Below are 16,775 nucleotides of genomic sequence, written 5' to 3'. Positions count from 1 at the left end.
GCTATAAGTTTTTTCTTACAAAAAATAACATCAAGAAGCTTGAACTTATTTAGTTATTTAAACTGAGCTTTAGACATGATTGCAACCTAGTAATGAAAAAAATGTCCCAGTATAATCCAGGGTTGCCACTCGGTCAGGAAAAGTCAGGAAATCAGGAAAAGTCAGGAAAAATTTAAAAAAATGACAAAAGTCAGGAAAAGTCAGGAAAAAATGGGGGGTTTTGAAAAAAAGTCAGGAAAAGTCAGGAAATTTGATAAAATTAAAAAAGAAAAATTAGATTTTGTCAGTTTAAATTTACAAAATTCCTTGTTTTTCAAAGCCTTCAAATGGTAAAAATTAATTAAAAGTCCTTTAAAGTCAGAAAAAAATTCCAAAATTTTCCTAGAAATTTACCAAAATATTTACTCAAATACTTACCAATGCCTTCAGCTGGTATAAATTAGTAAAATATCCTTTAATAAACTGCAAAATGTTCCTTATATGTCGTTTGTTTATCTAGATACATTTATGCTAGGATTTGCTAAAAAAATGTTTCTTTTTTCAGACAAGCTGTGTTTATAAGGTAATAATACAAGTATTTTGCTGATAGGGCTGTTTATTACAAACATCAATCATACACAGATGGTTGAAGTGATGTACTGGAAGTTTGATGATAGAATTCAGCAAAAAACTATTGTTTATAACTTGTATTAAAGTCAGATTGGAAGCTTTATAGAGTTTAAAGTGTTAGATTATGTATTTTAGAATAAGTTTAATTTAAGAGCTTGTTAAGGAAAAGTCAGGAAAATTTTTGTAAAAAGTCAGGAAAAAGTCAGGAAAAGTCAGGAAAATTTTCTTAGCTTGATGAGTGGCAACCATGATAATCACTAAGCTTAAGAAGGTAGAAAAAGATACTGCGGCCTGAGTTGCTTGTTTGCGATTATTTGTCTTGCATTTATTATGTGGTATACCTAATGGTTTCCTTTCATCTACAGACATGATATTTTATTAACACTAACTATAGTAAGCGCAAATCTCATGCAACTATAAGTGAATATTACAAAGGAATAAAGCTAACAAATCTATATGCGATAAAAAAACACAAGTATTGAGATAATTAAGGCCATGGTTTACTTTTATTTTTTAAACTTTAGTCTTATTTTTTACAAAAAAAAAACTAAGCTACCAGTTGTTTTTTTACCGTAAAAGAAAATAAGAGATCAAAGATAGAGAGCTTTACAGGTTTTTTATGGGAGGCGTAAACCAAAAAGGCGAAAATAGACAGTTTTACTAAAAAAATATTTTCTCTCTTAGTTTTAAAGCAATTGTTTTAAAAATTTCTCACTCTATCCTTAGGAAATTTTATCAACTTGTTGCAAACAAATTTATATGTTTTTTGTTAGTTTTTTTTTATAGAAGAGCTTTATCTGAAAGTCTTTGATCTTATCATTTTCATAACTTTGCTGATTAAAATTCAGAAGTTTTTATAACTGCGCTATAATCCTCTGCTAAAACATTTATCTTTTCCGATAAATTGTAATGCTCTTCTATTGCATTATGATGTTCTGATACCGCATTATATTGCTGTGATATTGCATTATTTATAATTCTTTGATAACACATTGTGTTAATTAAACGGGTGCACGACTATTCAAACTCTTACAATTCAAGTTTTATAAATTTTAATATCTGTTATTTATCTCTTGTAATTAACATTTTTTTTAAACTATTTTTATACTATTGTAACCTTATTTTACCTATGAGAGTTTTTTTTGCTAAGTTGAATTTTTTTTTAAAGTGGCTAAAATAAGTTTAAAAATATAGTGATTTCTTATCGATCTTAATATTAAAATTTAACTTTTTTTGTCTTTAAGTAAAAATGTTAACTATAAGTTTTTATATAAAGTATTCGGGCGGGATTTCAAATTTTCGTAGCTATTACAAACACAAGATTGTTTGAATTTTCAATAGTTACGTCACAATTAAAATAAGCTACGTTAAAATGCATCTCAATTTAAGCTCACTTTAACAACTACATTTTTGCTTAAGCAATGTTTACTTTGAAAATTAACTAGAAGAAAAATGAAAGCTGCATACAAATTCAATCTCAATATTAAAATTTAATTTATTTAGTTTTTCTTCGTACCTGAAGTCTTTACATCTGTTTGCGCACGTGTAGTGTGCGTAGTAACCATCTTAAAGAGGCTACTAGCTGATGAAAGCTTATGTTTAATATTAAGAGAACTCATAGTTTATACTATTAGTTAAACCAATGTTAGTGCTGCTAATCTTAAGTAATTATCTTCATAATTGAACTATAATAATCTGGGTTGCCACTCGGTCAGGAAAAGTCAGGAGAAATTAAAAAGAAAGAAAAAAGTCAGGAAAAATCAGGAAAAAATGGGGGGTTTTGAAAAAAAGTCAGGAGAAGTCAGGAAATTTGATAAAATTTAAAAAAAAGTCTGATTATGTCATTTTAAATTTACAAAATTCCTTGTTTTCCAAAGCTTTCAAACGGTAAAAATTAATTAAAAGTCCTTTGAAGTCAGAAAAAAATTCCAAAATTTTCCTATAAATTTACATAAATATTTAATTTTATTTCCAATGCCTTCACCTGGTATAAGTTAAGATAAAAAACTTCTCACAGTGGAAATTGTAAAAATAAAATTGGAACACGATTTCAGCAAAGTTACTCGGTTATTGTTGATGAAAATTTGTATGCGTCCTTGGAACGACGTCAGTATCAGTAGAAATGAAAATCAGCTCCATCTTACCACTATAGTTACGTCACGATAGAATTTTGCTAATAGAATCCAATAATTTTGCTTTGGAAATAAAATATCCTTTATAAAACTGTAAAAAATTTCTACTAACATATTGAACAAGTACCCTACTTTAACAAGCAGATTTTGTAAGCTTTTTAGTATTGATGATCTGTAGCAAGGACACTTCCATAGTGAAACTGTGATATATACACAAAAGTTTATCTAGCATAATTTTAGAATCTAAGTGTTTTTTGTTTAAGTAAATAGTTGAGTTCTTTATAGTTAAGCAGTTAGTTTAGTATTTTATGGAACAAGTTGATGTGTATATTTTATCTCCTTATAATTTTTTAAAGTTGTTTAAATTTATAAAATAAGTTATAAGAGAGGTATATGCCAAGATTAAGTTTACTTATTATTTGTATTTTTTGTAGAGTAACTTAAGTAATTAAAGTAAATAAGAGTATATTTATTTGTTACAAATTTTATATTAAATGATAAGAGGAAATATTTTATACAACAGATATATAGTTTACTTTTTTATGTCTTTTTTTACATTTACTTAACTTAAGTACTGGAAGTTTGATGATAGAATTCAGCAAAAAACTGTTGTTTTTAACCTGTATAAAAATTAGATTGAAAGCTTTATATAGTTTCAAGTGTTAGATTATGTATTTTAGAATAAGTTTAATTTAAGAGTTTGGTTTATAAAAGTCAGGAAAATTTTGGTAAAAAGTCAGGAAAAGTCAGGAAATTTTTCTCAGCTTGATCAGTGGCAATCATGAATAATCTTAATACATAATATTACGAAACAGTAGTTCCAAACTAAGAAGGCGTATCGCTCCTTTTGTGAAACAATTTATTTTGTATTAGAAATTGGTGATGAGTCAATGATTGTTGATCCAAAAATGATCACCCTTTTTGCATTCTGGCAACCAAAATTATATCATTGATTTTCTAGCAAAATTTTACAAAATTTTAATTAGTAATTCCCTTTTGTTCGATATCGCCTACTTGTTATAAAACTTTGCTTTTCTAAATATTTTTAAACTTTGCTGGAAAATAAATTATATAAATCTTGGTTGCAGGAAGAAAAAGAGTTATCCTTTTTAAAGCAATAATTATTGATGAATGAATAATTTCTCATACAAAATGAAAAGCTTCCAAAAATAGGACAAGACCACTCCTTTATTTGCGCCCTTACGTTTAGAATTACTGGTTTATAGAGTATGTACTAGTACAATCCTCTGCTATTACAGTGTCGTCTAATAACAATTATACTGGTCAGAGACTGTATTAAGCTTTGGATTACTTTTACGATTATGTCTACTAGTACCTGACGTCTTTTTAGCCGTTTGCGCACACGTGGCGTGCTTAGTAACTAGCTTTGTAAGACTATAGACTAAAAGTGTCTTAGGTTTCTTACTAGTAAAACTCCTAGCTTACTATGATTTAATTAACCGTGGATAACTAGATAGTAATTATTCAAAATTAATCTAGCGGTCTTAAGATATAATTAATATATACTCTTAATGAAAGCTAGATAATAATTATTTAACTTAGTCTAAATTGATTTTATTACACAACTAAATATATAATCTCGTTCTAGACTAGAAAGTAGTCATTTAAATTATTATTTAGTAATCTTAGTGTTTGACTTATTATTTAAATTTAATATAGAATTTATCAAGTATGTGTCAGAATCGCACAGCAACACTTTAGCACAGGTCGTCACTTTAGCACGGAGTGACACTTTACAAGATTACCAAAAACCTGGAATCTTTGAAAAACTTAAAATATTACAATAGAGGCAAAAAAAAAACTGAGAAAACCTGGAATTTTAACAAAAATTATTAAAAAACCTGAAAAAACTTTCAATGTTAAATAATTTTTATACATATATGATGAAATTTCCATTAGTTTTAAAAAATCTAGTATATAAAATTTTTTATGTATCATTTAGAATTTATTTTTTATAAAACCTATTTAAAGTAGCACCACAGTATCTTTTAAGTATTTTATACTATTTAAGACAGTTTTTTATTTAAAACTAAATTTTATACTAAAAATGTACGAAAAAACTTGTACTTTCGAAAACCTTAAAAAATGTTCAAAATACTATTGAAAACCCTGCACTTTAGCACGGAGCGATACTTTAGCACGGCGTCACTTTTGCAGAGAGATTACAACTTAAATGTTTTTGTACTCAATAATTTTTAATAAAGAGCTGGGTTTTATTTAAGTTATCTTATTCTGATTTTATTCAGATAGTTTGTTAATAGTTAGTAAAAAGCTTTATTTAACCATAAGATCTTCTGAAATTTCGGTAATTTATTATTATTAGATAATTTAAATTGTTTAATGTACAATTTAAATGATATTCAACTATTTAATAGTTAATAAGCTAACAAACTAATAAATTCGAAATTTAGTTCTAATACTTTATCAATTTAACATTTGCATTAAATAGCTTTATTTTTTACTAATATAGTTAAAAAAAATTTTTTCTGATTCTATCTGTTTTCACTGAAAAGTTCATTTAGCAGCGTTTTTTATTTGTTTTAGTTTTTAATAGTTATCATTTTCAATCAGTTATATAAGACTTAGTTTATTTTTTAAGGTATAAATAAAGTTCTGATCAATATAGTAAAAATAAATAGTTAAAATTAAAGTGAAAGGTACCGTTAAAAAATCAAACAAAACATCGGTTAATGCATCGTCTTAAAAAAATTCAAAATATTTATTTTACTATTAGGGCTTTAAATTAAGCTAATTTTCGAAGTTTTAAAAGAATAAAAGTAATAAAAAACATAACAGATTTAAATATCTTTAAATTTAGCTTTGAATTTAATTTTTGGAAAAGTTTATATAACTATTCAAAATATAAATTTAAGCGTTTGTTAATAAAGATCCTAGCGAAACAAGTTCACTGGAATATATGATAATGACAAATTAAACAGTATTATTTATTTATTACACTAACACATGATATCAAAATAGATCAAAAAACTTTTCTCGCAACTATGCCTGCCTGTTGAGTCCTAATTAGGACGAAACCGGTCATAGGTTGTCTCGGATGCTGTTGTTGTTGATCGTGCGGTAAAGTTTATTATTTAATATTGTAATAAAGAAAGAATACCGTTTAGTTTGTTAATATTTAAAATTCATGTATTAAATTGTGAGACGGGTGCATATAAACTAAGAGGTACTTAACATCTTTTTGTATTAAAAATAAAGTAAAAACAAAAGAATGATTTTTTATTATTATATTATGTTGTCAGAGCTTTTAAAAAGCGAAGGTAATTTGTATATCTATATTTACTAGTATTTATGTTTCAATTAGTGATCTACCGGATCCACTATTCAAGATCCGGCCATTTCCGGATCTTTTTTTCTAATTTAAGATCCGTCCGGTTCCGGATCTTTTTTCAAATTTAAGATCCGGCCGGATCAGGATCCAAAGGTTTTAAGTTTTATGTAGTTTCAATGGAGAAGAAACTTATAAAGCTTAGATTTTGTAATACCATTAATTAGTAAAAATTGTTTAATAAAAATATTTTATTAAAAAAACACAATGTTATTGTCAAAATTTTAAACAAGCTAAAAAAAAAACGAGTGGCAACCCTGTTTGGATTTAGCTGTTTTTCTCTTTCTGTTAGTCTCAATAAGTTTGGGAAGATTGTCGTCAAAACGCTTATGATTTGTTATTTTCCTTTATTCTTTTGATTGGTGGTTTGAACCGATCATTTTTCTATTTTTTTCCAGCATCTCGACAACTAAGTCTTAGCAAAATAATGATTTTATGCACTTATCCTACAATAGTCTTAGAGCTTCCAGGTCGTGGCAATCACGATCGCATAGCCTTCTTGGTCTTGTCGACTCTCTAAATACAATAGTTTTGTAAATCAAGCGAGGTTGATAAGATCTTCCATTGATAATAAACCTTTTGTCAGATAAAGGTTTTACTTAGTTTCTTACACATAACCTATTTTTTTATTTTTCATCTATGACATGATTGACGTCTAGAATCTCAATTCCTTGTTTTTACTTTTTGGGAAAATTTTTTCGTTAGTTCTTTTTTTATATATTTTGTATGATAAAAACAAAAAAATTACAAATAACGGTTGACATAACAGGAGAAAGATTTGAGGAACTTAAATATTGTAATATTATTACTGTCTACAATAAGTATAAATGTTTTTAAAATTTGTAAAAGTATAATTTTGACATACAAAAAAAACAACAATTTTTACTTTTTTTGTAAATATAAAAATATATAAATATTTATAAATTTTTTAAGGACAACTCATCTAAAAGCAAGGGAGTAGATATAAGAAGCTCTGGAAAAAAAACTGGAATAATGAAATGGTGCAGTATTTTATGATGTCGTGCACTTGGAGTACTTTCTATTTAAATCCTATTTTATATTTATAAATTATAATTTAAATGAATATAAACTGCTGAGTGTCTGAGTTGGTTTATAAAACGATTTTTAGTATGAAAATATTAATAAGCCATGTCTACTTTTTGTTTTTGTAGTTTAATTCCTAGCATTGCAGTATTTTTAATTGATAATGCCTTCTTTTAGCATAAAGTTTTAAAGTCAGATATGTATAACAGCTGTTTTTTAATATTATTATCTCAAATTTATAAAGTTGTTAGTTAATTTTTATAATTATATTTGTTTAAAAAGTTTAAAAGTGTTTTTACTTATATGATTATTGTTATTTTTTAGACCCAAGTCTTATTTCACTTAAAATTAATTTGAAAAATTTAATTTGTATTAATTAAAGTTGATAAAGTTGGCTTAATTTTATATTATATTAGTTTTTAAATTATTAAAAAGGAGCCTTGTTTAGTTTATTTGATGTTTTAGTAAATGTTTTATAATAAAAAATTAAAAACATAAACTCATTTAATTTTTCAGGAAACATTAATTAACAGTTTTATAGCATTTAAACGTTACTTTTTTTAAGTAAAAAATAGTTGCGACTAAACTCCCTAAAAATTCTTTAATTTAAATCGAAATTTTTTTTTTTTTAAATCTATTAAGTTTTTTAAAGTAAATCTTAAAGTTTTTGAAATAGAACACAAATAACTATTGTAAAAAAAATATATATTTTAGTTGAATAGCAACCTTTGCACTTTTATAAAGTACCTATAAAACTCAAAAGTTTTAATAACTTATATGTAAAGTACTATATTACAACTTTTAAAGCTGTAAAATTTATCTGGTAGCTGAGATAAAAACCCACCAAATAAGACTATATTGTATTATTAAACATTCAAAAATCTCAATACAATTTAATAAGTAATAAAAAGTTTAAAATTCTCAGAAATACAATAAAGTTATGATAAACATCAAACACTTTTTCAATCAGACTATAAATACTAAATTCCATGATGTTTTTATAATCTTACCTAACTTTTTTTATTTTCCTTACTTCCTATGATACTAAACTACTTTGTGAAGTTACACATCAAAAAATACAAATGAAATCTGCAATATCCAATACAAAAAGATTGTGCAAAAAGAAATAGGTTTAAGGTAATTTTCACATTATTTTGTATACATATGTATACATAACATACAGCTTTGATTATTATTATTGTTGTTATATTGATTTTAAAACTTAGCTAAAAATTTAAACTTCTACTAAAACTCAGTCTTAATATTAAAATTTGTTTAGTTTCTTAAGTAAAAAATTTTTCAGTAATAATTTGGTTTTATTTTAATTGTTTAAATGCTATTTTCCATGACTGTCACATATCTTTTTTTTAGATTTATTTAAGCACTGACGAGGTCTTTGACCGAAACTCAGTTTGTAAAATAAATTTTTGAAAGAATAAATATATTATTTTGTATTCATATGATACTGAATTACCATCCTGGATTAAGGAAAGTCGGAAATTATTTTCTACTCTTGATCTACTACTTGCTTTTCAATATTATTACATTTAACAGCTTTTTCTAAATACGTTTTCTTCTAATACCAAAGACTGAGTGTAAACGTCATCAAGAAAACAATATTTTTTTATTCGTAAGTACTAACATCTATTGGTTCATCTGATGAATATCTTCTTGGAAAAAACAATTTGCTTCAACGAGAATTTCATCTTGAAAATAGTTTCTATCATCGTCTATGGTAATGGTGGGCAACTTTTTAAGCCGGCAGGCCAGATGTTGAAAAACAAAATCTTTGGTGGGCCGCATCACGTGAATTTTACTTTATACAAGAAAATTACTTAATTAACCAACTCATTTCGACAAAATACTATTTTTGTGTGAACGTTTCTTACAATGGAAGTTTCGAATCTCCCGTAAATTTTACCTATTACCTTTTTTTTTGTTTCATCCGAAATATATAGTCTATATTTTCAAATTTGGTTTAGCAGACCAGTTTTATATGGTCGCAAGCCGCAATTTTACCTTTCTTAAGCCAAATTCCATTTAGATTTTGTAAACATTGGCGGGTCGGTTACTTGTACTTTTCGGAGCTTACATTGCCTAACCCTAATCCAGGGGTCGGCAAACTGCGGCCCGCGAGCATGTTTTTATTTTGAATCAAATGCAGCCCGCGACTATGTATATGTGGTCCTCCAAACAAAATTTTTAAAGTCGATTTGTTTTCGGTAAAATTATATAATTGATTATTTTTCTCGTAAGTCACTGTAAAACGTTTGAAACCCATTAAAAAATTCACTGCTTAGTCCTAAAAAAAGACAGATTGGCTTTTTTGCAGTGCTTTTAATCAGTTTGGATAATAATTTACTTCTTTCAACGGCAACTGGTGAACTAAAAATTAGTTTTAAAATTACTTGGATTTAGAACAGAGTAAGTTATTTATTATTAATGTTGCATAAATTAACTAAATGCAAATGTTTTTTTTTTACAAAAATAATGCACAGTAATGAACTAAAATATGATTGCTTTGAAACTTGGTGTTTTGTATAGCATACAGGGTTGCCAAAAGGTCAGGAAATCAGAAAAGTCAGGAAAAACTAAAAAAAAAGACAAAAGTCAGGAAAAAATGGGAGATTTTGAAAAAAAGTCAGGAAACTTGACAAAATTAGAAAAAAAGTCAGATTTTTTCAGCTTGAATTTACAAAGTTCCTTATTTTCCAAAGCTTTCAAATGGTAGAAAATTAATTAAAAATCATCTAAAGTCAGACTAGAATTGCAAAATTTTCCTAGAAATTTACAAGACTATTTAATTTCCAATGTCTTCATCTGGTATAAATTAATAAAATATCCTCTATAAAACTGCAAAATTTTTCTATTAACATATTGAACTACTACCCTACATGAACAAGCAGTTTTTGTAAGCTTTGAAGTATTGATGATCTGTAGCAAGGACACTTCCATAGTTAAACAGTGATATACACAAAAATTTATCTCACATAATTTAAGAATCAAAGTTTTTCTTTGTTCAAGTAAATAATTGAGGCAGCGAAATTGGAGGTAGAAATAAATGAGTGCAAAAAGTAAAGAAATGAAGCCCAAAAATTGTGGCTAGATTTAAAGAAAATATTCTCTTCGACAAGTGTAGGGGCAGCAGATGAGAACAGTTTAAATAAAATGAGGCAAATAGTTTTAACTTCAAAGAAAATGAAGCGGGATGCAGACCAGATGAAGGAAACCATATCTTCATTAAATGAAGAGGTTAAAGTGCTAATAAAGAAATGGAGGAAATAAATTTTAGTACATATAATTAAAAAAAAAGTGTTTAATTAAGTTTTTTATTCTTTTAAGGTTTTAATTGTAAAAGTTCAATATTGTTTTAAGGATTAAGTTGTGAAAGTTCTTTTTAATTTAAGGTTTTAATTGTAATAGTTCCATATATGTTTCTTCGTTTATTCTGATACATTTATGTTGGAAAATTCTAAAAAATTGTGTCTTTTTTCAGACAAGTTGTGTTTATAAGGTAATACAGTAGACTACCGCTTAAGTACGCAAATTGAACCCGACCAAAAAGTGCGTACTTTTTGACAACATAGTTTAATATGAAATTTAGTAGTTTGTTTACTTTCTTACAACTAGCCCCCAAACAATTAAGCCAAATAAACAAGTCTTTTTATTTTAAATAACATTTAATAATTAATTCTAATCTGCAAAACTTTTAATAAATTTTAAAATAATTAATTTTTTCTATAAAAAGCTTCTACATAAGTAATAGATAAATTTAATATAGAAAGTAAATGTCAGTCTATGATATAAAAAAGTATACTAAGACACATTTTCCATATTTTTTTGTTACAGGGTAAGTATCAAACTACATTGTGTTTACCAAACAATTTTAAAACATCAATGTATGTACATTCAATTTAAATTATCACTTAACTATGTTGTATTTGTAGGTTTTTTTAACTTTGTCATCTAGATTTATTTATTTTAAAGCAGCACAGCTTAAAAATCACTATTCTTTTCACTTTTCTGCAACCACTACATAAGTATTTAGTTTATAAACATTTAATAACAGGACTGTCACAATCTCAGGCTACTTAGACTACTCAGGATTACTCACCCTAGTTTAAAAGTTGTGAAAGTCTCAGGCTAACTCAGCAGGTTGGCGATTCTACCTGGAAAAATAAAATAATCTGGTAAGATTTTGTCTTTCTGGATAAGTGCGTACTTAAGGTGGGGTGCGTACCAAAAAAAGTGCGTACTTAAGCGGTAGTCTACTGTAATACAAGTATTTTGCTGGTAGAGCTATTATTGCAATTTAATCAATCATACACAGATGGTTCAAGTAATGTAATGGAAGTTTGATGATTGAATTCAGCAAAAAAACTGTTGTTTTTAACCTTTATTAAAATAAGATTGAAATCTTTATACAGTTTCAAGTGTTAGATTATGTATTTAAGAATAAGTTTAAATTAAGAGTTTGATTTAGAAAAGTTAGAAAATTTTTATTAAAAAGTCAGGAAATTTCAGGAAATTTTTCCCAGCTTGATCTGTGGCAACCCTGAGCATGTAAGTTATACCTAAATTTTTAAAATTGATATTTTCTCCATGTATTAAATTTAAATGTACACAAAAACAATTAAACATCATAATTAAATGACATAAGGTATTTTTTTTAAATTTTGAGTTGTTTTGATTTTTTACATAAGTTTTCTGTTCATTTTAAATTAATTCTTACGCACAGAAACATAAGGTGCTTATAAATACGGTGACCTTTGAGTTTTCAGCTAGCTTTTTAGTGGTAAACACCTTAAAAGAACCCTGTATAAAATTTTAGATGATTTGAAGAAACTTTTATCTTGGCGAAATTCAATTTTCTAAAAACCACCCCGATGCAAACTATATGGAACCCAAAAAATGCGACGTCAGAGTTTTTAGTTGGTTTTTTCACATGTGGCAATTATCACATAAACACTTTTTTAAAATGAAAATTATCACAGCCCAATTTAAAATGACTTAAAGAAAGTTTTATGGTGGCACTTTTTGAAAAAAAACATTTTCAGCTGAATTTTTATCAATCCTAAAATCTCTGACAAGGTTTTGATCACCATGCTGACTTTTTTGCTTTGAAGAGTGGCAAAGAAAACTTATAATGTAAACCTTTTTCAATTTACTGTTTTGGTTTTAATTATATGTAAAACTTTAAGTCCTGAAGGTGCTATGAATTAAAACAAGATTTATATTAATTGTATACATATAAGTTTACTTCGGCTTTTAAGGCAACTGCATTTAAGTCTGAATTTTTTTGAGGTATTTTAATAATCTAAGGCTGATTCAAGCTAGGTTTTAGTCACTAGGACTAATTTTCCTTTGCCTTAAAAGAGTGTAAGCCCTGATCTTCTTAAACTTAATAGCAATTTAAACATATTATTCTAAATTCAAACTTTATTTTATAGAACAACAGTGTACTTTACAATGTCTAGCTTTGTAAAAGAAGTATACAAAACTTACTTTACTGATGACAAGAATATATAATAACACAGTATTAATGGCCTGTTTTGTGTTTAAATTCTTTTTAAGGGTTTAAAAAATCCCAATTTTTTTTTCCATATGCCGTGGTTACTGCACAGGAAAAACGAACTTTTTAAAAATAAAACAGAAAAAAAAAGATGATAAATATTAAAAATAACCTACTTATTTTTATGGTTGAAACTAATACAATTTTTAAGTTTTTTTTTTGTTTTTTTCTTATTATTATGTAAAAATTACTTTTGTTTATTTTAACTGTTTAATAAATTCAGTATTTGATAAAAATCATAGTATTAGAGTTGCTATACACTTAGACATTCTCAGAATTGTGTTAAATTTTGTAAAAATCATCCTAACTCATACTAGTTTGAAGATTTTTTAAAGGGTCAGGCTGTTTTATTATTCTTACTTAAATGAAAATAACAAAATCAGTTTTTAACTGATTAGTTATTTTATTAGAATTTAAATTAAACAATTCTTTTGTCTTTCTTTAGTTGACAAAGCATTGATCTTTTGTCATAGGGTTGTCACCTAGTATTAAAGGTATTAATTTTTAAAGATACTAAATAGTTTATCAAGACTATATTAGTCAACGTAAAGTTTTTTTCAATAAATATGTAAAACTTATAAAAGCTTTCTGTGTACTAAAAGTCATTTAAATTAATATAGTAAATAAAAGTCAGACCTTAAATAAAACCAAAACGATGTTCTTTTATGTGTGGCTAAAACTAAAACCTAAAGATTATTAAATTTGTGACTAAAACTAAAACTGCGGCCCGCGAAGATTTTTAAACTTCAAATTTGGCCCGCGAGCGCCTGCCGATCCCTTTTCTACGTAGTGGTGGAGAAAATGTACTTACTTAAAGTAGTTTAAATTAAATTTTAACTAAAATAGTAGTTTAACTTGTAAGTTGAGAAGCTTAAGTTAACTCCCATAGAATAGAACCCTAGCATTGACAACGCAGGCAAACTTCACCATTTAAAGTTCAGCTACCATCTCAGACACCTCGTTTAATTGAAGAAGCGCTCACGAAGAACCAGACAGGTAGATCAAACTCTTTATAGAAGAATCTTAAGATAAATATCAAAACTCTAATTCACTACGTTTTCGCACACACACCTAGCTCAGATAGCTAAACGTGTCACGAGATCAGCGGTCAAACAGTTGGCTGCTGACTCTAGTTTAAACCCCGCAGTATTAGATACCGAAAGTAGCCTAGCCCATTCGGCTGGTTACCACCCAAAAAAAAAATCAGGATAGAACTAAAATGTTTCTGGAGTCAGCGGTACAAAAAATTTATAACCTTAATAAAAGTAGTATTATCTCCGGGTTTGGTTTTAATTTTTATGATGTATTAATATTTATAAAGTACAATCTAGAGTACAAAATGTTATTTTTAAATTACTATTTCCTTCTGATAATGTTTTTATTATTATTTTAGATGAAAAGTAAATGACTTTTGTTCTTATTAATTATTTAATGTAAACACTGTCACAAGGAGCTTGAAATTACCTTGACCCATCGTACTGGACAAGACGTTAAAAGGTATCCCAGGTGTGCGACTCGATAACCGGAAGGTTCTTCGTGCACCAGGTCCTTAGACCAAATATTTTAAGCTTCATTTTTTATTTCTTATTTTAAGGTTGCTCAAGTGTCTATTTTTTTAACAGAGACTGTTGTACTTTAAACTCTTATTCGATTTTATAGTAAAAACTTACTTATTTTTTAGGCTTGGGCAAGACGTTAAACTATATCCACAAATTTATCCACAAAATATATGTTATAAATTTTCAAGATAACCTTGATTGAAATGTTTAGAAAAAAATTCTGGTTTGGCCTGAGCTATGCAAATATGTTTTCACTTCAGGTGTAATAATCAAATCTTGATCGTTTTTATAGTTAGCCGAATAGTACCGGACACTTGATTTTAACTTTTTCAGTATCTCTAGCAGAAGATATGTTTAATTCCACCTTGTACCCACATCTTGAACAAAAATCAAGACTTTTTGTTTTGTTTGTGCGTGGTCAAAATTTATCTGTATTTTTGTTAGCAATTCACTGGATTTAGAAGAATGGCTGAAATGGCAAACTCATTTTCGTACCTCTGCTAATAGGTAATCCAACTTTATTCCAATTAACAGGCACTCCAAAAAAGACACAATAACATGATATCTTTTTAATTAAGAAAAAAGTAAGTATATAAACCCTATTAATCCTTGTCACAAAACATTTATGACACATTTAAATAAATAATCAATAACATCAAAATAGAGACTGAAAACCATATTAACAAAACAAAAGATACTATAAATAATTACATGGTCTTTATAATCTAGAACTCCTTACTAAAAACCCCACAAATTTATCCACAAAATAAATGTTATAAATTTTCAAAACAACCTTGATTGAAATGTTTCGAAAAAAATTCTGGTTCGGCCTGAGCTATGCAGATATGTTTTCATTGAACTAAGGTGACCTGAGGAAAACCTCATTTACATGAAATGAAATAAATTACCTACAAGCATATATTTTTTATATTCTCGTAGGAGAAAAGGCAAAACGTTATTTGAACCGAATATCAATATAAGGTATTGATGATGGTACATTTAAATTATTGGCACTAATCATCATAACTGAATTCTACTTTATTTAATTACTATCTTATAAATATTATACTCTATTTAAGACTACTTTATATAAATTAGGCAAGACAGTTTGAGTTATGTATCTGTTATACAAAAGAACCACACAACATTATTACAAAATCTCTATTACAAAAATATAAATTACTTTTAAAACTTTTATAAATCCTTTGACAAAAGTGCAAACTTAATAATAAACTAAGCTTAGTGCAGTAAACTAGAAAACAGTTAAAGAACTGGCATTGATATTAGGAACATAAATTTCAAAAAAATATTTAAATCTATTTCAAAAGACTTAAAAATATCAACAAAAGTTAAATAAAAACTTTAAGTAAGCAACAAACTATGAATTTAAAAAGCTTATCTCAAATATTTAAGCAATTAAACACCAGTTTATATATTAACTTTATATTTGAACAATACTTATAATAAGTAAACACAAAAAAGTTCTAGAAAAGAATTCTATCAGTAGTTCCTTCACCTAGCTACATAACTGCACTCATAAAATGTATTTGTTACGACTTTTATGAAATGTTTCATCAATAATTAATCCTCATTTCTCATCGGCCTATTCGGTTGCTTCAAGAGTTCGTTTTCATATATAGTCATTGTTGTTTAGCTCTAAATATTCTCTTAATACTCCAAGTTTAAACAATGAATAATGCAAGTAACTGCAGCAGTTTTTTACAACGAGCAAACACAAAAAAAAACTTAACATTTCATGAATAAGTAAGAGCGGTTATCCAAAAAACTTAAACGTCTTAACTAGGTACCTAATTTTATTTGAGAGTCTAATAAAAAGAATTTATCATAGTTTTTATACTGTGTGCAAAACTATAAATCGAAGGTTAGAAGGCTTTTGTAAGTGTGAAAAGGCACTTTATCCACTCAAGTATTAAATCATTAACTAGTTTTACATTTTATTAATCTTTTAAAAAACAGTTGGTTAAAAATCAAAAAGTTTAAAGTGGTCAACCGGACTCGAATCTTTTTTTGAAATTAGGATTTGGCCGGATCCGAATCTTGGATTCGGTAGATCACTAATACAAAGTAATATCTTATTCATTACGATATTTTGATACAATATTTTTTTTGTAAACTCAAGATGTTTACAAAGATAGGAGACATCAATTAATATGCTTAAACCTCTAGATTTGTAAATTCTTGAGTATTTTTAACAATAACGATATAATTTCAGAAAGCTTTGTAAAAATAATAAAATTTATAGTTTTTTTTATTAAAGTCAAGTACTAGTATTGAAAAATTATTTTGGCTATACCGTTCAGGACTGAAAACATATAAACCAGAATGTTTATCTAACTTCACTTAACTATAACATACTCATAGTTTAGTAACGGAAAACGTACGGCCCATTAGCTAAACATAGCAGAAACCTTTGGTGTAATACGTACAGTATGGACACTGGTTTTTAGCAAAATGTCTCCGGGTTTTTGAAT

At 26.9% G+C, this 16,775-nt stretch overlaps 1 protein-coding gene across 1 annotated transcript in view; it reads left to right on the top strand.

Annotated features, from left to right (window-relative positions):
- LOC145840670 (ras-related protein Rab-8B-like) overlaps positions 1-7,474 on the top strand; it is a 39,347-nt gene extending 31,873 nt beyond the window's left edge. The window contains exon 8 of the mRNA XM_082947992.1: positions 7,042-7,474. Within this exon, the coding sequence (XP_082804118.1) occupies positions 7,042-7,125 (84 nt within the window). The 3' untranslated portion in view covers positions 7,126-7,474. The remainder of the gene's footprint in view (positions 1-7,041) is intronic.
- Positions 7,475-16,775: the final 9,301 nt, after the last annotated feature.

Source organism: Thalia democratica, chromosome 7 (assembly GCF_965202585.1).
Source record: "Thalia democratica chromosome 7, ktThaDemo2.hap1.1, whole genome shotgun sequence".
Classification (NCBI taxonomy): Eukaryota; Metazoa; Chordata; class Thaliacea; order Salpida; family Salpidae; genus Thalia; species Thalia democratica.
The sequence above is the reverse complement of the archived record's forward strand: the minus strand, read 5'-3'. Positions and strand labels throughout refer to the sequence as shown.